General features: G+C 32.7%; 1 protein-coding gene across 12 annotated transcripts in view; it reads left to right on the top strand.

The window, feature by feature from the left end:
• The window catches only part of Arms (Ankyrin repeat-rich membrane spanning), a 168,671-nt gene that overhangs the window by 132,007 nt on the left and 15,011 nt on the right, over positions 1–21,653 (top strand). For 9 of the 12 annotated variants that reach the window (XM_072530599.1, XM_072530600.1, XM_072530603.1 and 6 more), the window contains 11 exons: positions 171–372; positions 556–756; positions 5,289–5,498; positions 5,882–6,128; positions 6,215–6,380; positions 8,951–9,129; positions 9,338–9,645; positions 11,266–11,439; positions 11,833–11,968; positions 12,667–12,752; positions 15,313–15,568. In XM_072530599.1, coding sequence (XP_072386700.1) covers positions 171–372; positions 556–756; positions 5,289–5,498; positions 5,882–6,128; positions 6,215–6,380; positions 8,951–9,129; positions 9,338–9,645; positions 11,266–11,439; positions 11,833–11,968; positions 12,667–12,752; positions 15,313–15,568 — 2,165 coding nt within the window. Of the gene's footprint in view, positions 1–170; positions 373–555; positions 757–5,288; positions 5,499–5,881; positions 6,129–6,214; positions 6,381–8,950; positions 9,130–9,337; positions 9,646–11,265; positions 11,440–11,832; positions 11,969–12,666; positions 12,753–15,312; positions 15,569–19,481; positions 19,505–21,653 lie in introns of those variants that run through there. The other 3 variants (XM_072530604.1, XM_072530596.1, XM_072530605.1) reach the window with 2 other exon arrangements.

The raw sequence follows: 21,653 nt of genomic DNA, 5'->3' as shown, positions 1-21,653 counted from the left end.
TTAACATGGTAAAAACTTACCTACCCAACGCCTCCAAAATCGCTCATTTTAAAACTTAAGCGAAAAAATATAACCACAGTTTCCGTTTACTATAAAAATTGCCAATTCTAAAGAAATTATTTGAAGACACACAATTTCAATACTGATCCAAAGTTTTCTTTTTGTTACAGTACTGATATAAATGAATTTACGCTAAAGATGATTCTGGTTGTTGCCGCCTTGCTGCTCGGCGTCGCATGCCTGGCCAATATGTATACCTGGGGTAGGATGTTAAAAGCTTTACTTTTTTCCCAAAGGAGACACCTCCAACGGTCTATATCTAAGTTGGAAACATTGAAATCTGAGGGATTTTTGCAAACACTTAGACAAGAGGTACGTAAATCGCTATAGACATATTAAAATAACAACTATGAAAGAAAATTAGCATTTTAAATTAACAATGCAATGTTGAGAGTAACAGCAATATTTATGTGAAAGGCATTGATAATAGTAGCATCAAATTGTGAAGGTTATAAGCTAGTTCTCTACTTATTAATATTCCTTTTTTGTTTTTAGGTTAATTTAATGAAAGATATGGTAAAATGTTTAGACAGTTTGAGCAGTCAACAAACCAGACTCGTAGTGGTAGTCGACGGACTTGATAGTTGTGAACAAGATAAGGTGCTGCTTGTTTTAGATACTGTACATATGCTCTTTTCCGATGCGAACACCCCATTCATTGTGATATTAGCCATAGATCCACATGTTATTGCCAAGGTAAGTCGGCAGTGGATTTTTTAACATTTTGGTATTTTGCGAGTAACCAGTTTCAACTGTTACACATTACAGGAACATTTAAATGTTTTACAGGAGTTATTTTTAAGGCTTTAATATAGTATTTGTAACTAATAGACCTGCTAGCGCTTTAGCGATTAACAAAATATTCATTGCTAACGTTAATGGCAAATAACAATATAAATTTACGACATAATGACAAATATTTTTAATCTTTATAATCAACAATGTCTTGAAAAAGAAGTTGATTTACAATTTTATAGCACAACAGGCCACTTTTGATGTTCTATTTATAATCTTATAGGAGGAAGTGAAGGGATAAGACGCCTTGAACAGTTATTAAAGAGGAATTTTTAGTATATATCACTTAGCGATATTTATTTAACGAGATAGCTCTTTTATTTTCTATATTAGCAACCAAACAGAGTCCAATTTTTACGTTGAGCAGATTTGATATTATTGAAGTAGTCAGATAATATCTAGTGTGAATGCCAAAAAGGTAACCCTTGTAAAAAAACACGCCGTTATATAATTTTGCAGACAAACACTATTTATGCTTAGTTAATATGATTTTGCAATTAGACTCATCTAGCAAGGTAGTTTAGGGCCAACATCATAGTATACAAGATTAGATCTGGTATTTAATTCCTTGGTGGAATAAAATTCCTTATTGACTCCAAATAGTGATGAATGGCGTCACTTGCAGTCATTTATTGCTTTATTTCCTAATCTCCTGGTGCAGAGTCCTCCTTCAAGTAATCTGTGGTCGGATCACGCCAATCACGTAAAATGTTTTAATTTACGATATTCGGTAATTTTAAGTATAGTTTAAGTAAATTGTTGTTCGACATGTAGTAAGAGATCACATAATCCTAGTCTGTGTCTTAGTGCTTAATATTGAGTTATTACAGTTTAATCATACTACTACTTCTTTGGTCCTTCAAGCCGGATACTTGTTTATAAACATTGTTGAAATATACTGTAATCGTGAAATATGGAACTTTAGCTGTTATTACTCCGTGAAACAAGATTGTAGTAGTATGATTCAACAGTAATACCACGACAAACTACACTTAAATTTACCGAATATCGTAAACTAAAACATCATTCATTTGATTGTCTATATAAAATTGAGTCGTTCAAGCAGTTGATTTATTTCATTTATTTTTACGTGTTCTACATACGTGTCTGGTCATCAAATTCGGTGTTTCCTATCTTAGCGTTAAAGCCTCCTATTATTATTAAGATATCTTTATATGGTATGTTCGTCATCTAAGTGACTTATAGTTGGCATTTGTACTTAAACAATGTAGTTTGCAGCGCCTGGAATTAAGTGATGTTTTTATAATATGATCGTTTATGGGTCCATAGCTCTGCGCGTACTTTGTGTAACTTTTTTACCCACAAAGAACAGGATAAAAGAGTGGAGGTACAGATTTGGGTTTTTCCTCCATCGAGATAAGAACTTTTGGCATTTTCTAATATCTCCAGAGCTTTAGAAGATAAGCTTTTTAGTCGTAATTCTTTTTCTTCACATTCCTATTGGCTTTCTTATGTTTTTCAGCATACTATTGTGGAATTAAAATTCAATGTCTTTGACATTCGCCTAAGTGTTCGACTGAATCCGTTTATGGACCCGTATATTAATCCAATTCCAATTTTAGCTTCGGTCTCCGTTTTACCTGTTTACTAGAGAAATTTAGTCTAACTTCAAATTTTATTAGACTAGGAACGTCTTCCTTTGGCATTTTAAGTCTTCTATGTGGTGTGCGTAACCTTGATAATCTTTCAGGTTATTTAAGCACTTTCATTACTTTTTACAGCTTATATTCCGCAAACACGCGAACAAAACTCTTCTGAAATGGAAAAGGAATTATCACGATCGTAAAGTTAATGCTTATTTGTCGAGAGTCTTAGATAAATTCTAACAAAGGGATCTCTGCTATTCCTTCCACTTAATCGTTGATTTTCACTGATTTAACATACTCACTATCGATTGCGGACTGCATCTGCAAGGACTACAAGGTGTTACCTAGGTCACGCCAGGTGACACCAGATCCCGTTGAGAAAACTAGCAGTTTTCTGCAAGATCGCAAGTACTTGAACTGCATTATAACGGTAACCGTGAAGGCTTCGATGTTGCTGTCGGCGTTCACAGCTAATGCTAGGCAAACAAATGGTAGCTTGGCGAAACCGGCTCGTCTTATGCGCCTTAGACAAATGTGTTATCACGATAGTCTAATCTGTAGAATAAGGGCTGGACCATAGCAGGAGAAATTATTTAAAATTGAAAAAATTTCCAATCTATGTCAACTTGTCAATCTATGTCTTGTGTTATTGTGTTATACTTTTACTTACATATACGCCATTTTATTTACACTATTTCGTTTAAATATGATTGCTTTTAGTCGACTTACGAATAACATGAGCAATTAATAATTTACAAGACACAGTCAAATAAAAACAAATTTTTACAATGTCCTTGGACATTCCTGTTAAATTATATGTTTTATCTAAGTTAATATTATTCTGAAGCCTGTCACTTTATAAAACAATTGCTGTATCTCAATTTTGATTTACAAATTACAGAGAAGATTTTGAAGAAGAATTGATTTAGTGAACAAAAATAAATTGCAAGTTAAACACAATTCAGTTGTTGATTATTTTACCCTTCGAACCTGTGGCACTTCGTTATACAGCGTGACAGTGTTGTAACTTAAAAAAAAAGTAATAGTACTATTATACCAAAAGTAATACCAAACCTAAAAAAGGATGACTACCTATTTTTTGCTTAAAATATCTATTTAAACTAGAAAATTCGGAAATCATGTGTAGTATTCCTAATAATTTGGCCACCCACTGTATAATCTCGTATTTGTAATAAGTTAGGATAGGATTGTGCCCGATTTTGGATGTAATTTTAAGGTTTTGATTTGACTATGTCTGTAATCCATGGTTACTCGCATACATAATGCTTTTTAATAACCATTTTTGCGTACTGCTTTTTTATTTAAAAATAAACATTACTTTTACTTTGTCTCGCAGGTTGCTTGGGAGAAGGTTAGTTTAAGTGTTGTTTTATGTTGTCACATGGACTTCACAGGACAAAACAAAATATCAAGCTACATCATTAACGAATTTTATTTTTTCTCTCTTGATCTCCTAGATATCTTTGAAAACCTGAAACTATTTATAATATTACCTGCTTTTATTGCTAAAGAGGCAAATTTTAATTTTAATGGAAAAAGAATATTTTACAAAAGTTCTTGGTTTAAAACTTCACCTGTCAAACTACAAAAAGTGAGGTTAGTAATGTACAGAAGCAAACTTAACAATGATTTAAGCTAATATTTCAAATATAAAGGCAATTTATATACTCAGAAATTTAAATCTCAGAACTTTATTTTTTAAATAAGATTTAACGTGAACTTTTTGCCCTAGGTATAAAAAAATATTTGTCTTGTGAAGTTACTTTCACAATTTTATTTTATTCGATTCGCTGTTGTGTCTATATATCTGTCTTATTCTCAAAACTTTACTGTTTTTGTCCAAATCGTTTAATGTTAGTATATTCAGTGTCGTAAGTGATAATTATATTAGATAATCCAAAAAATATTATTGCTTATAATATTATAGAGTGCGTGAGGAAATTTGCTGATAATGCTCTACTTCTGGGAGTTCTCATTTATTCATGATTTTTGATATGGTTTTTCCATAGATGTAGTAATAATAAACTAGGTATAACACTCATGGAAACAAGTGAAGCCTATCTTAAGTTAGTACGCGTCTTGTTTGCTAGGTGAAACAAATAAGGGGGCAAAAAAATGTAAACAATGTTTTAAATTTTATTTGTTTCTCGTGATTTACATGTAATTTTGTGAGAATGGTGTTTAAAGCTGGATAATCTCTTATCATAATTCAGTTATTCATGTTAGGTAATTAATTTATTAAGAGCTAGAGTTACTATGAAATAATTATAGTTTGATACTTACTTAATGAGAAGCATACGACATAGAACATTGGTAGCTGTTTTTAGTAAATATTAATAAATACAGTAAACATTATTTAGTAAATAATTGACAATTGTTTTTTATTAGTTAGTTTGTTTTCCTCAAATTGTTAAGCAAGTTTTGGTAAGTTTATCCGAAAAAAAAAAATGTGCTATTGCCGGTGATAAAACCTCCTACAACGTTCTTGTAAGAGAACTTTCACCTCTCACCTGCCCCAGCATCTTTTAACAGTACCAACTGTATCAAAATTCATGAATTTAGGAAAGTTCCCAGGCGTTGTCGGGTCAAATATAGCAAAATCTTTTTGTATAAAAGTGTGTAGTCCGGTGCAATAATGTTACTACAAAATTAACCTTGTTTTATCAACCTTTTACTATAAATGTATCATTTCTAAACAAAAATTGAATATATTAACATTTTAATTTTGGTTTCGAAAATTAGTTTACGCATTTATTAATTTTTATTATTTATGATCATGCACTAATCTTTATCTCTTTAATTTAGGCTGTAGAAGTCAATACTAGAAGACTATTTAGTGAGAATAATATCGGAGGGCACAATTATCTAAGCAATATGGTACATCTACCCTTCTATCTACAAAATTCCGGTTTGAGAAAAGTGAAAGTCGCCCAGCAGACTGCGCTTGCGCATAGGAAACAAGTCGGAAATTGGACCGAAAATGATGAGAATCTCAACAGTTTTCTCGCTCGATCGGTATGTATTAGTATCAAAAATATTATTGCTTATTAATACATTCCTACAATCTCAGTATATTTGATTACACAGCCCAATAGACATTTTAGTGTCGGATAAGTTACTTTTTGAAGTCACTAGCCGTCCGGAGCGCGCTTCATCTTCAATCCCCTACTTAAAATGTTTGTACGACTCAAAAAAAAATTACACGAAATAGACAATCATCCCCGTAAACTTTTTGCAAAGTTTCTGACACTCTTTGTTCAATTTTTTGACATTTTTTAGATCAGTTACGGAACTCAATGGTCACAATGACGTCGTAGTTATTTTCACACCTTCCATTTTTTATTTTAATCAAATTAACCTTGTACTTCTTATATTACTAACAGTTTTTCACGTTTTAGGCATCGAGCAGGCGATTATCCAACGAAAAGGCTTTGATGTCCAGCACCGAAAATCTAGGAAAGTTCCCCGGAAGAAAAGGGTCGAGAAAACTAAAAATGTCCGAATCTGTAGCAAGTTCGATCGGTTCCAATCTGAACCGGATAGGTGGCGCTCAGGATCTTACTAAGATGTTACTTACTGATGACTATTTCAGCGATGTGAACCCACGTTCGATGAGAAGACTGATGAATGTTGTGTATGTTTCAGGTAACAGTTGTTTTCTTCTTTTTAGTAAGGAGTGACTGAAAATAATTCGTAAGTTGTGTATTTAGTAACAAAGTATTATTTTTTAGGCCGATTACTTAAATCATTCCAAATAGATTTTAACTGGTATCGATTAGCTTCGTGGATCAATATTACAGAGCAATGGCCATTCAGGACGTCCTGGATCATTCACCATTTTGATATGTACGAAGATTCTTTAGACGATAATACATCCTTGAAGTCAATTTACGATAAGTAAGAAAATTTACATATTTTTCAAGATTATTTATTTAGAATGAAACAATAATCAAATTAACATACACTGGAATTTTTATTTATGTATTAATAAGAAGATGCATATAAAGGTACTTTAAAAGTATTACTGAGCATCCCGAAACATAACCTTAAAACGTGCTCTACTCATAGACATATAATACAAGATAAACTGATCGTTGCAATGCCAGCCCGTTCCCCCAGTGCGTCAGAGGAAACTGACACAAAGCAGTCACTGCATCTCTTTCTAATTTGTCAGACCACGTGACCTAAATGACCAATGAGAAGGTCACGTGGTCGATAAATCCGGCCCATTAGACAGAGATGCAGAGACTGCTTTGTGTCAGTTTCCTCTGACGCACTGGGGGTACTCCATTGTATTGCAGCAGTCAATTTATCTTGTATTATATGTCTATGGCTCTATTTTAACCGTAGACCTTTTCATCAGCCGCCATGTTTAATATCTATTAAATAAATATTTTTTATTTAATACAGAAATAACATGTTTATAAAGAAATAAAAGTTTGGACAATTTTTAAAATATTATATACAGTGGAACTTGGTTATAGCGTCATTGAAGGGTCCAGTAAACAAATGACGAAATTTTACCAAGGCAAAATTTTATTACAGCATAATTTTTATTACAGCTACACTTAGGATAAAAAAATTAAGAAATAAAACATATCATGTATATGAAACTTTTTTATGAAAAAGTTCTCTAATGCTGAAAAAAGTGAGTTATTTTCTTTTGCACAACCCTTTCAGAAAAATAAAGTTTGTCTGTATTGTCCTTAATAATCTGAGCTGCTTCTTTGGTAGTTGTGGATGCCTCTCTGAACTAGTAAAACCTGAATATGGTCTCAGCAGCTCTTATTGCTTCTTGGATTGTAGAACAATCAACGCCGTCTTTTTCTTCTTCTTCATTATCTTTATCAACATCAATTTCCACATTTTGCACTTGTTCCACAATTTCTTTATCACTTAACACTTGAAATGTTTCCACCTGATTGTCTACTGAAATGTAGGAGTCAAGATCAGTTCCAAACTCTCTCTTGCGTACATTAAATTTTTGTATCCACTCTGACAAAGGCATTTCGCCATCCTCGTCAGCATCCTAAAGATTGGGAGAAACTACATTCAATTTAGCTTGACGAAAGCACTTACAAATTGTCACTGATGTAACCGTACTCCAAGAATTGTCTAAAAACAGAACTGCATCAAGGATGGTAATGTTCACGGGATCCCCATTGTCCATACAAAAAATCATCCTTTTTAAAAGCTCTTTTTTTTTTTTGAAGAGAGTTTTTTTTTGAAAGTTTTGTCTGGCGTTAATTTGTAAAAGACACCAGTTTCATCGCCATTGAAGATATTTCATCCTTGTATGGTTGCCTTAGTTGTGGCCATGTGTTTTATAATTAATCACCTGTCACGTTCACGTCCACACATTTTGCCTCTCCAACAATTTTCGCGAAGGAAATTGAGTGCTGGGCTTTAAACCAATATAGCCAGCCGTTAGAGCATGTGAAATCTTCACCAAACAGTTTTCCGAACTCTGTAGCTTTCTCCTTTAAAAGTGGACCGGACAGAGGAATATTAGAACTGCGACACTACTTGAACCATTTGAGTAGAACTGAATCCACATCACCACTTCCTACTCTTTTTTAACATTTACTCCCTCCTCATCAAAGGCTTTTAAAAATTTGTCCTTGTTTTTTAGGATTGAGCAGACAGTCGAATTAACAATTCCAAATTGCCGATAGACATCAGTAATTTTTCGACCTCTTATAACGCGCACTCTATCTTTAATAGACAAAGCCTTCCTTTTAGTACTACAACTTGCCATATTGAAAAATAAAAAGTTAATTACTAAATTAAAATCTAAAAACAAAACGAGCCAAACACAATTTCACTGTAGCGAAAATTTATTAAACTGACTGTTCTGAAACAGAAAATTTGACTGTTAGGATGGCACTGATAAATGAGAAATCGTAGAACTGTCAAGGTCAAGGTACACAGAAGGAATAATCGGACTTTCTCACATTCTTACAAGGAACAATGCTGCAAAGCAGGAAAAGCATTGCACTTTATTCTTCATAAAATAAAAAAAACCACATTCTGTAAAATTTTATGACGCTATAGATGAGACCTACTTTATTTTTAGCCGTTAAACCGGGTTTTTAATAATGTTATCGAATAGTTTTTGGTCGGACCTATTAAAAATTGACGTTACAACAGAGGGGACGTAACTACCGAGGCCTCAATATCCAAGTTCCACTGTACATTATAATTGATTTGCTAATTGATGCACTTTTTTTCTTTATTTTCGTATTTCTTTTTTTTTCAATAACTAAACTTCTTTGGTATTTTTTTATCTTAATTATGTGTTCAAATGCACTTTATTGTTATTTTTATTAGTAACTTAACCTAACATGTTTGTTTACAAAAAAAAAACTGTACGAGAAACAATTAATAACACTATTTTGTGATAAAAAGTTTATTTGGAAGCTTCTTTTTCTGTTTTTTAATGCTTTACAACTTAACTTGTATTTCAGAATACGCCCACATATTCCAATTGTCAAAGATACTGAGCCACTTCTAGAATTAGATAGAGATGAGAGAAAATTCGACATATTTCTAAGTTACCACAGGTCCAGTCTTCTTGTCAGTGATCTCAAAATATTCCTGCCGTTCACTATCAACTTGGATCCTTATTTAAAGAAGGTGATCAAAGGTAAGTTGATATTTCTGTTGAATTTTAAATAAAATCTTTAAATGCTTTGAATATATAAAGCTTAAATGAAAATTTAAAATTTAGGGAAAAATATACTGATGGGAAAATTTTGTTTCCTAAAATAAAACGTTAATATATTATATCACTGACCATTTGTATTTTTAGATTACCTTTAGATTACCATTACCTTTTTTTTTACTATTTTTAGAAGAAACTCAAAGTTTAGAAGACGACGGACTCGTCATGGCTCCCATCAAGAACTCCATGACAGGAACACACAGCATGAGCAGCTGGAACAACTCCGAATGGGTATCTCCACGAACGAATCTCTCGCGACGAATGAGACCGTCGCCGAAAACTCAAATGACGCCAATGACCCATCACGGCACCCCTCAAACAATCATGGGCCATCCGATGCAGCAGATGACTCCTTCGATGTCCAGCTGGCAACAACCTTGGAACGATCCTATGGTTTATAGAACGCCTATCCCGTTGGCACCTTTAACTGTCGCTGAGGTACGTTATATAGAGATTATTCCAATACACAGATATCATCATAGATAATTAATTAAGCTTTTTCCATAAATTTTGAAATCTAGCAATATTGGTATAGAAACGTCCAATCTGACATTAGCCCTATTAGGCCATGTTGGTTCTGGCTATTTTGTGGTGGCGTCCCATGTTATTTCTTATGGAAAAACATCAAATGCTCAGGTCCATTTTGGTAATTTTTGATGCTTTGCGATGCAACGATGTATAGGATCGCAATGTATGAGCCATCGTTTTAAATGAGATGGCTGAAGTAGTAACTAATGAAGTATTGGAGGCCAGAGGATGAATTGTGGAAGGAACCTTAGCTATATAGCAACAGCTTAACGTATAGGAGTGTACGAGAAATTGTTGAAAAGGGTTTAGAGTGAGCGGCAATGTAAAAAATGGAGGAAATAAAAAAGAGGACAAAAAGTTTTTTTTATATACAATCAAAAACGAATTATGGTTATGGGGAATTGTGGCTTTAAATACCAGCCAATTCCAATAAAAAATTGTTTCCGACTGAAGTAGCTCGAAGCAGATGGTCGTTTTATTTTTCAGAAGTATCCCACGTATCGCCACCGTAGTATCAGAACAACGTAGGACTGTTATTTCTGAGGATACATCACCAGTTGTTTGCGAAAAGCATTCAGAGAATTGAGTGTGATAGATCGTTCAAGACAAGACACTCCATCTCGCCACCACCCCCATAAGTGTTCTGAAACCAGTGGCTTTTTGAAAATTTCTAAGAGGGCACCAAAATTGTCACCGGTTTTCTCATTTCTCGAAGCCTGAAGACGCTGTTGATGCATTCAAAACGCATAGTTTGGTGTGATCTCGTATGGAGTAATACGATTATCGAAAATCAATTTAACATATCCAAAAGTCTCTATGGATGGTATTTTAAAAAATACTGTTTTTCGTTATAAACATTTATTTTAATATTCCGCCCACGGCAACCCCTCATACCTATTTAAGGTATGAGGGGTTACTGTGGGTACAGGCTATTGGTATTAGCTAACAATTCATTTAATAACCTTTTTACAATTGTATTTACTACATTATTAACTTTTATCTAGTGTGTAGGTTGAATCTTTGCACAAATGTGACATGTTCATGCATTTTTTTTAAATCACTTCTCTTTTTTTATTAATAGGACGTCAAACCATAAGATTAAGCTATTCGTTCGTATACAACAAAATACATAAAACAAAAATATCAATATGACGAAAGTCGCTGATTTATTTTCCCAAGGTAATGTGGAGTTTTATAACTGACAAGTGACAGCGTATTTATGCTGTGTTTACAAATAATTTTCGTATTATTTGCAGTTTTAATCCATTTCCTTCACTTTGGATTTTCATTTCTTGGAGAAATTTTGTTTAGAAACAAGAATACAATCAGAATATTTCCATCTTTATTCTACGCAACAGAATAGTCTGTCAGAAAGGATAAATAGAACCCTCCTGAACAATGCGACAACATGGACTGGTGGAATCAGGATTACTTAATTCGTACATTCACCTATTCTTATGTTGACATTTGTGCAAAGATTCACCGAATCCACTATATATAAACTTTTATCATATTAATTGTTTTCTGCAGCCCGAAATTTTGGACTTAAAACTTTCAACACTTAACGTAGATGGCGTCACAAAGCTGTTATCCAACATGAGTGATCTGAATACCAGTGCTTTAGGGGATTATACCAAGACTATTAGGGATAACAACATAAACGGAAGGGTGTTGTTACATTGTGATATAGAGGAACTTAAAAAGGTAAAGTTATCATTCCCATTTCACTTTTATAGATTCACAATAAATTGGAGATATTAAGAAGTTTTTTTTTAGAGTAATTTAAATGTTTTTTAATAATAGGAAAAGTACAACTTTTTAATATTATTTTTCTAGAAAATGTTTTAAGTCATTTATTTTGTTTATATATACTTTGATATCTGGTCTATTCACATATTAATAAATCTCTTTATAGTGGGGTACGTGAAATTACGTATTTTTGCCTTATCTTACCAGATTTCTGTCACCGTCATCTGCAACTCGGACAGTTCCAGTTCTCAATTTTAATTTATTTTCCAACCAGAATTAGTACTTATCCTATTTTTGAAGGCACTATGACGTTACACGAGTTTTGTTAATAATTTTGTTACGTTGTAGTTACTAAAGATGAATTTTGGCGACTGGGAAATGTTTAAAGTCATGCTGGTTATCTTAAGAGAACAAGAAATTGCCAGTGTATTGCATCAAGAGGAAATAAAACCATTTAGAATAATACCAAAAATTGAAAGAAAAAGTAAGTAACAAATTTAATTAATATTAATAGTATTCTACGGTCTTATTACGTGCATCTGCCCAAAGTTTAGAATTCTTTCTAGCAGCTAGAAAAATGATCAATAATATCTAGAAATTATATTTACTTTGAGATAATTTTTGTCATTTTCTTACCGACTGCGCCAATTTGAATTTCATTCATTTTAACCCAGAACTAAATATCACTCTTTTATTTTATGACATACTCATAATTCGCCGGTATTATCTTACTGCAGGTTTCCCTCAGGTAGCGACCTTCTCTTCCACCCTTCTGCCTGAAGGTCCCTTCTTCCAGTCCCCGGACCCCCGGCGGCAAAATGCCAATGCCGCTCGCTCACAACATTTCTCTATGCTGTCTAAACGTGTCCAAAAGGGTCCTGTTCACAAATTCCCCCACAGCGATACACAGTCTCAGGGTCAAGTGTTTTTCTAATGCGTTGTACAAAGCAAACCCTTTCATTTTGTCAAATCTTATTCCGAATATGTCTGATATATATTATATAAAGTTAATAGTAAAGAACCGAAAGACAGAACGCGTTACAAAATCATTTATTTAAATCTTTGAGAATTTAATAATATGATGAAAACGTATTCAAATTTGATTGTCAAACCATCTACTTTCTTTCGTTTTTTTTTAATTTGAAATGCCTGTAATAATTTTTAACTCATATTTATTTTTAGATAGCAATAAATCTATAAACACAAGTGAGAAAGAAAAACTACCAGAAGATGGACGACAGAGGAAACAAAGTATTATAGAAAAACAGGTAAATTTTAGACAAGTGTTGTAGACAAGTACATTGGGGAGATTGTATGACATTTTTTATGTGAGTTTTATTTATGGGTGGTTATTTAAAGAGGTCATACTTTATACTTATTATTTCTGTTTCTCTTTCCACTAATTAACATTTTTGCTAAATCCATGTTCATAATAAAACGCAAAAGGTGAAACATATAGTCCATGTAAGGCATATTATCCTAATACCATCGTTGTCCTATTTGTTTAAGTGGCTGTTTTCTCGGCTGTTCCCTACTGTTTTTTTTTTGAGGTTATACCATCATCCATTTCTACTGTAAAATTTGGGAAAAGTTTATGTTGAAGACATATTAGAGATATAACAAATTATCGTTTACTTTTGCTCGTAACTGAAAATCACTTTTCATCACTACTTGAACTGAAAATTTAAAATGGCAGATTGTTAAATTTTTTTATCAGCAACCTAGCACAATTTTCACGTATTCTAACAGCGTCGTCATGTAGCATATATTTTACAGTATTTTGCTTCTTTTTGCACATTCACTTAATTTTATCACCATTTTGAATATATCTGAAATAAAAATTAGCTTATAAAACATTTTTCAAAGTAAATTTACCCTGACAATACGACAAATCGGTACTTTAAGGCAGAGTCAAATAAAAAACTTGAAGAAGAACATGAACTTACAATATAAATGTACTATATGTTTAAAAATATCAATAAAAGTAAATTTTGATACGATTTTGTTATAGTATTATAAATAGTAATATCAAACTTACTCAGTTTCTACGTTAAACTACGTATAATTTCTACGTCGAGCTTTCGACTCTCTCCAAGGAGTCATCTTCAAACTCATTTTTGAGTTGACTCTGCCTGTTAACAGTAATTGTGTAGTTATTAAAAAATCACTTCACACCTCACTGTATTACAAAATTTTTATTTGTTGTCTTTTGCATGCCCACTTTAGTATCAGGTACGTTTGTATCTACAAGTTGTTTTTATTCTTTGTTTAATTAGAATTTACGCCAATACAATAAGGTATATTATAATTTATAAAGATATTAGTGTAATAATGTAACAAAGTTCTTGAATTTGATTGTCTTTAAAAAAGTTTATTTATGATTTGTCTGCAATTGAAACTCTTTAGTAAGGTTTATATTATTATGCTATAGAGTATATATCTTCTCTGTCTTTTACCCCAGGAACTTAGTAACGAGATCTTTTTACCAAATCCTGACGTGCTCAAGTTCAGTATTGTTCCTAGACTGCGTAGATTTTTTTGTCCAATTGCAGTTGGTCGTAGTGCTATTGTTCAATTTTACCTCGTCGGACTAAGGAGTCTACGACGAGGAGAGTTGCTCACACTCACTGTTACTTTGAGACCAAATTCTGATTTTCAAGATGGGCAAATGTCATGCTCAAATCGCCACTTTTAGTCTCTTAAAGTAACCTCAGCCTCCCTTTGGACTTAACGAATTTTTCAGTTTCAACAACTTTCTACACCGACTTTTCTTCAAGAAAGTTTTTTCTGATGTTAAAGGACTGTTCTTCAGCTCATATCAATCCAAAATATCAGTCTATTAGTTAACTACCTTAATTTCGAAGAGCACATAAAACTTTATCGATAAATTTCATTGGCCATGTTTTTTGAACCGTATTTCATTCTTAATTATCCCTTTTCTCGCGTTCTTTTTGGAAATCACTACTGTTTTGTTAGCCGTTATAGCAGTTTTGTACTTGCACCCTCACAACCTTATGCGAAGAAAGTTGCGGGTTTCTCGTTAGTGGTATTGTGGTAGGTACAATTCGCTTAACAGCATGTGTCGCATCAGTTCTGAGAAGTATTTGTAGGTTTTCATGGTACAGGGTAGGATGTCTTTATGGTTTTAAAGAAATAAAACAAACATTCAAATCATTGTAAAACAATTTTAATACACTTGTTAGATACTTTAAAAATGCGGATTCATTGTTGAAACAAAATATCATTTAAATGCTGGCCGTCTTCTTTGTAGCAGGCTGTTAGTCTAGAGCGGAAAACCGCTGGCACATCTGAATGGGTATGTCACGTATAGTGTTGGTAATGTGTACCTGCTCTATTATGTTCCTGAGCTTTTACTACTTTCAGCTTCGGATGAAAATTGCCGAAATATTTTAAATTTCTCGGTATTTTCTCTAATAATGGGCAACTTGTCTTGTAATTTTGTTTTTTGTTCTCGTTTTTGGAAGCATTTTTGTTAGTTTTTGAGTCTTTATTAGAAGTGCCCCGATTTTTTATAATTTTGTTGAGTTGGTGCATTCTGGTGAACCAAACCCACAAAATCTACAGAAACATTAATGTGAGTATAACACCTAATGTGACAGTAGATAATCTCAGTACATTTAGTCATAGTAGTTCTTTTTAAATTGCCAAGTACGACATACACTTACCTTGCGTGTTCCTGTTTTTTACCTTTTGTTGCTGATACATAGGAAAATACCTTATTGTATGGAAGTATAGTACTAGATTAGGTTATCTGAAAACACACACACGTAAAATATTTTTATTCGTATTGATCAATTTTTCCATCAGGTCACTTTAGAAGATCAGATGATCTGTGGCGCCCTCCAAACCCTAAACGAAGAAGCCTGCGAAGACGTGATGGAGGAAACAGAAGAAACCAAAATAACCATCGAGCCTGACGTGCCACAAACGTCCGTGATTCCGCCCAGTCCAGACCAGAATCAAGGTGAATTTCGAAACGCAATGACACCACCACCTAGTTCACTTATCATACCATTCATCAAAGAACAACCATCGAGGCAGACATCCTCATTTAATAACATAGGTGATCTTTAGAAAGTCGAGTTTCACGTAGCGAAAACTGTGGCTTTGAACAAGACCAGTTTTTACGTACTGAAATCTCGACTGTGATTAATATGGTGACGGTTTGCCTAGAAATACATAGCACCCGTTGTGATACTTTAATTAGTTTGATGAAAAGCATTTTGTACTGTAAAGTTGTAAGTAATTACTTCAAAGTACCTTATAACCATAACACAATCGATATGAACATATCGTTGCATAGATTTCGAATTCTTGTCTAATTCCTATTAGTACCCAGGCCACGATGTTCATATTACAACTTCTTTCATTCTAATTCGTAGGATTCCATATTTAAAGTTACCTAGTGCCGTTTTTAAGGCTGTTTTTTTCTTGGTATACTCAGTACGCGTTGGTCGAGCGGCTAGTATTGTCGGTGTCTAATAGTTGATTCTCCCCGAAAAAGATATACTGGTGTAGTTTACTCTTATGGTATACTTCGGTGGTGGCAACACCGATTTAAAGATTCACTATTTCTAGACTACCATGGAGTATTAATAATATTTCGTTGTACTTAAAGATCTATTTTTTATGTAATTTCCTTTAATAAACTCTCAAAGTATATGCCCTAGTTCCAGCTGGGTTTTAATATTTTACTATATAACAAAATCTTATTATATCTCTTTAATTAGAAGTTTTTTTTTGCATAAGCAGTAATTTTTTTTTCTGCATTTGGACTAATATTAATTCCTTCCCACTTTATTCTTTCTATATTTTTACCCGTTAAGTTCTACATGCAACTTTTAACTATGTGCAGGCGCATACGTAGATCTAGAGTGCTATTGCAAAGTAGGAATTTGATTCTATTGGCTGTAGATCATTCTAATTTAATGACATCAAGCTATTTATGTTTATTTAATCTTTAATGTTCAAAATTCAGCATGATTAAATATAAAGTTGATCTGCAGGCCTCACGACGCGGTGAAGCTTATTCATCTTCACTAGAAAGCGTAAAAGCTAGAGAATCATAACATACAAGTTCCTTTAACCATTATGAGCTACGTTTTTGTTATTTTTAGGAGTCACTATATAGCTATACTATAATTTTGGTAAATTCGTAGTCGTCATTCAAGGTCAAGGTATGTATATGTCAAATGAAAGCCCTCAATGAGAGAATGGGTTTTAGATCAGTTTCTGAGATAATCGAGAAAAAAGCTCTGTCACTAACCTAAAAAATAATTAATAATCAATTAATACTCCTTCTTATTTCATTTGTTATCAAATTGTTTTACTTTTACTTTTACTGTTATTTTAACATTAAAATCATAATGAAAAATAAACTAAAGTTATCATATATCTCTTATTTCTTGCTTCGGTAGTTAATTATCAGTGCTAGCACTCTATAATGCTATGATAGTCATCCTCTTGTCGTTCACAACTGTCATTGTCAACTGTCATTGCCATTATCAACTCACAGGACATCTATAAAATCCAAGTTCGCGTGATGCGTGTTTCTTATAAAGAAACGACATTAATTTATACTTATTGGTGGATTGATTATTATATTTTTTCGGGAAATCACCAAGCTACTATACAGTACAAAATGCTTGATAATAAATCTGTAAGGATTTAAGACAGTCTCTTAATTTATTTCCTAAATGGAAAAGTCTTCCACGAAGACATATTTTTAGTTGTTTTCCTTACAGATTACTCCAGATGTAGTGACTTACTAGCAAAACACACCTAATAACCTACTAAAGTTTTAGTAATTTGAATTGTATTACATACTGGTTTTACCATTCCAGTGTTCGTTGGCGTACAGTATTATAGATACCATTTTGTTTTAAAACATCTTTTTTCTACCGTAACTAAACTTTTTCTAAGCTCTCTCTTCTAAATTCATACTGTAAATAACAAAAATAATATAACATCTCATCTTGCTGCTTTACAGTTATTGAATTCACTCATGTGTGATATTTAGGAATGTGCCTGATTTTTCACTATATTTAGAGATGATAATAATAGTTTTTATTATTTTTAATGCGTTTTGTAGGGAAGGAAAGAAAAGATATTTTTGTCTTGTCCTACCTCCATCTTTATCTAGCACGGTGGGTTCTCTATCTCAGCCTTAACTTGGTTTCTAATAATCGAAAATCGAAATTTTGGTATATTATTATAAATAACAATATAATGAATTAATTGTATTTTTTAATGTTTAAATCTAAATAATTATACTACCTCGCAACACCACATGAAATGCCGGTGGTAGATCTACTAGTTTTGATCAAAATTAGCTTTTTCCGCAAGAAATTTGAAAAAACATTTTAAATACTTTCTTGTGCTTGCGATCCCAAAACTTTAGTTTTTAATGCACTTAAAGAAATATTTAAATTCTTGACAACACTGTAAGAATTACAAGAACAGAGGCAACGGTGTCTTCTGTTTGACGAAACCAAAGGAAATTAAACAATTCCCTTCTATTGTCCTTTTAATAACGCGAAGTGCCAGATCGAACGTCTAACATTGATATATTGAACTGCTGAGTTAAACCGCGACCTTGAACCGTTATACCGGAAGTTGCTTATAACTTCGTTTTTTTTAATGGGACACCCTATATATTTTTTAATTTTATAAATATTTACGTTATTCTGAAGATTTTTTTGTTAATATTTCCCCATACCTATTGTGAACCGCTTTTGAGTTATAATGGTTTTTATATGAAAATTCCACTTTTTTACCATGTATATAAAGGTATATCCGGTATAACCGGTGGTAGCAAATAGAAGAAAATATTTTCATTAAATAGGTCACTCTTCAAAACCCCTTTATTCCAATTTTCATGATTCAGTTACCTTCTCGAGATATTTCTAATTGACCGTTTATCTGCCGCTCCCTGTATATAGCCTGTACTTTTACATAAGATCTAGTAAATAAACGATTTAGTAACCTTTTTTCTTTGCACAGATCTCCAACTATTTCCAATTTTTTTCCCACATGAAACATCTTAAAACCTGTTTGAATTCGTCACTCATTCATGTAGCGAAAAAGCTTTTTTCAACTTTAGAATTTTTATTTGTTCTCAATATTAGGTTATTCTAAACTTTACTTTTTCCATTGTTTCTCATTTACGTTGATCTACAAAATAGATTACAGTCCTACACCGATTTCCCTTCATATTCACCACTATAAATCTAACAAGAAAGGAAAGTTTATTAAAAGATTACACAATCATAATACTTTTAATCTCGTTAAGAGTCTGGCACTACAACGATTATCTCTTGCACGCTCTGGCTCAGGTCTGACGTCCATGAAAGGGTTAAAGACCTAAATATTGTCTAGTTATAAACTAAATATTCTTTCTGCATTTTTAAGCGTATCTAAAAGACAGCTACTACTATATTTAAATACTTTACATCATTCCAGTTCTTTGTCTTCTTAGTTTTTCTTTCTGACTAATCGAGTTTTGTGTTTGGCAGGTTTTTCTCTCAATTTATTTATTTTTAATGATGTTTTATGAGTAAATTCTTTAAAAACGAACATTTTTCTATGAATATAGCCCTTAAACTTTTAAAAAACTTCCCGTCAAAACGCATTTTTAAATTATTTCAATAATATACAATTAAACGAATATTTATTTATTAATTTTATTTATAACTAACACACCATTTTGAATTAGACTTTAAATATTAGTGGAATGTAGTGCTACAAAAGTTCTTTCTATTTTCTACCACTTTATATAAAATCTTTTTGCATGATATTCTTTCGACATCCCACAAAAAGATATTAGTGATATTCGATTTTATTTATTTTAGTTAAGCATAAGTATATTGTATATATATTTTGTAAGAAATAAATTTAGCTGACTTTGTGCATGAAGTAGTTTTAATTCGAATATTGTTTGTTTGGATAAGTTTTACATCGGGTTTGTAATTTTGCAGGCCCTTGAAAAAATCCTAGATGTCCTTAAATGTTAGAGGTTTGAGTATATTGTTTTATGTTTTGTTTGTCAGTTTTGTATTTTAGTTATTTTTTGTTGAATTCAATAGCTGTGGGTGTCATTTTGCATGTTTTATGCTTTTTATATATGTTTGATTTGGTTTGCATGGTTTTTGTTGTCATTCAAAATATTATTTTCATGTTTACTAAAAAAATTGTGATCATAATAACATAAATGAGTTTGATTTATTAAAAAGGTAATATTTTGGAAACACATTTACTGCTATGTTGCGTCCAAATATCTTCAGTGTTTCTTTTAGGTTTGTAAAGCTTATTGGATGATGTACTGCAAGTTCTAATGAATAATTCTTCTAATAATTATCAAAAAAATAACCTGGTAAACGATGTCATACCAGGTATAAAACAAAATTACAACGAAGAAATAATTAATGAAAACGGCGAAGCACTAATAGACTTTTCGCTAGAAATGAAATGAGAATCAACAACACATACTTTCCTCATAAAGACCAACATAAATACACTTTTTACAATAATCGAAGCCAGCGATCAATGATAGATTTTATAATCACAAATCGAGTGATAACACCGTCACAAGTACTTGATGTCACAGCCCTAATATCTGCTAACCTGGGGACTGATAACAACCTTGTCTTATGCAAGATGCTACTAGAACGTCCGCAACTAAACAGAAAACCCCCAATGCTCATCGAAAAACACAACATAGAGTCGCTAGCAACAGAGAGTACAAAACTCCTTTATGAGAACAGGATTACCAGCAAACTAAAAGAGATCGAGTTATAACCAGAATGAGGAGTAGAAGATACTTGGCAAAAAATCAGGAAATGAATCAACCAAGCAGCAGAAGAAGCAATTGCAAAGTTTTGTCAAGAGGTAAAAGAACTCTCTGAATTAAAACGCAAATGCTACCTGAGATATAAAAGCACACAATCTGAATAAGCTCTCGCAGAATATGTCCAAGTAAGAAACGAAGTAAACGCAAGAATAAAATCAATCAAAAGAGAACATTGGGCTAAATTCACCAGCGACATTGACTACGACCTATATGGTGTCCAAAAGAAAGTATGGAAAATGCTTCGGAACAGAAAAAAACCAGTTAACGAGTTCGTGCAGACCAAGGGAGTATATATAGAGACATGGCAACAGCATTTTAAGGAGCTATATGATGCTGAAGAAACGCTGAACATAAACGAATACGAAGCAAATATAAGTGCTACAATCAATAACGAAGAGGTAGAAGCAAAGATCAGGAAGCTAAAAAACAGAAAATCACCTGGAACAGATGGTATATCCAATAAACTCTTAAAATATGCCCTGAACTTGCAAGTAAACTGTCACAACTATTTAACAAAATCTTAAACGACACAGAAACACCAGAGGAATGGCATAAGAGCATCACAATCCCCATATTTAAAAAAAGGACAAAAAACTTGCCCACAGAACTACAGAGGAATAACCCTCTTAAATACAACGATGAAACTTTTTACAAGTATTCTTAAGGACAAATTGGAAAGGCAAATCACTAATGCTGAAGAACAAGGTTTTACAAGAGGGCGGTCTATAACAGATGCAGTATTCATAATAAAACAAATAAAAGAAAAAGCTATAGAGTTCGGCATGTCAGCGTATATTTGCTTCATTGATCTGACTGCGTTTGACAGGGTTCGTCTGGGAGACATTCTAAATATATTAATAGAAAATAAAAGGCCGATCAACATAACAAAGATAGTCCATAACCTAAATAACAACAATGTAACCAAAATTAGACAAGGCGACAGTTTAAGCCCCTTCTTGTTTAACCTACCCATGGGCAAAATTATAAACAAAGCAACATCTCTCAATCTCGGATACAGAAAGGCAACAAAAGAATTGGTAGCAATAAGTGAATGGAAAGAACTTGCCAATAAATTAAGCGCAGAATATATTGCTGATATACCACGTTCAAAAAAATTCTGAAGAAGTGGACAAATTTAAGAAAAAACTGCAGTAAGTAACCATACAAAGGATACAAAGTACTGTACAGCTACAGGTAGTGGCGTGTCAAAGCCAAATGAAGAAACACCGATTAACTGCATTATAAATTATATATTTGGTGAAAGAATAACAGGAATGCCATTAGAGTGTGATTCAGATTC

This window comes from Diabrotica undecimpunctata, chromosome 4 (assembly GCF_040954645.1).
Source record: "Diabrotica undecimpunctata isolate CICGRU chromosome 4, icDiaUnde3, whole genome shotgun sequence".
NCBI lineage: Eukaryota > Metazoa > Arthropoda > Insecta > Coleoptera > Chrysomelidae > Diabrotica > Diabrotica undecimpunctata.
The sequence above is the reverse complement of the archived record's forward strand: the minus strand, read 5'-3'. Positions and strand labels throughout refer to the sequence as shown.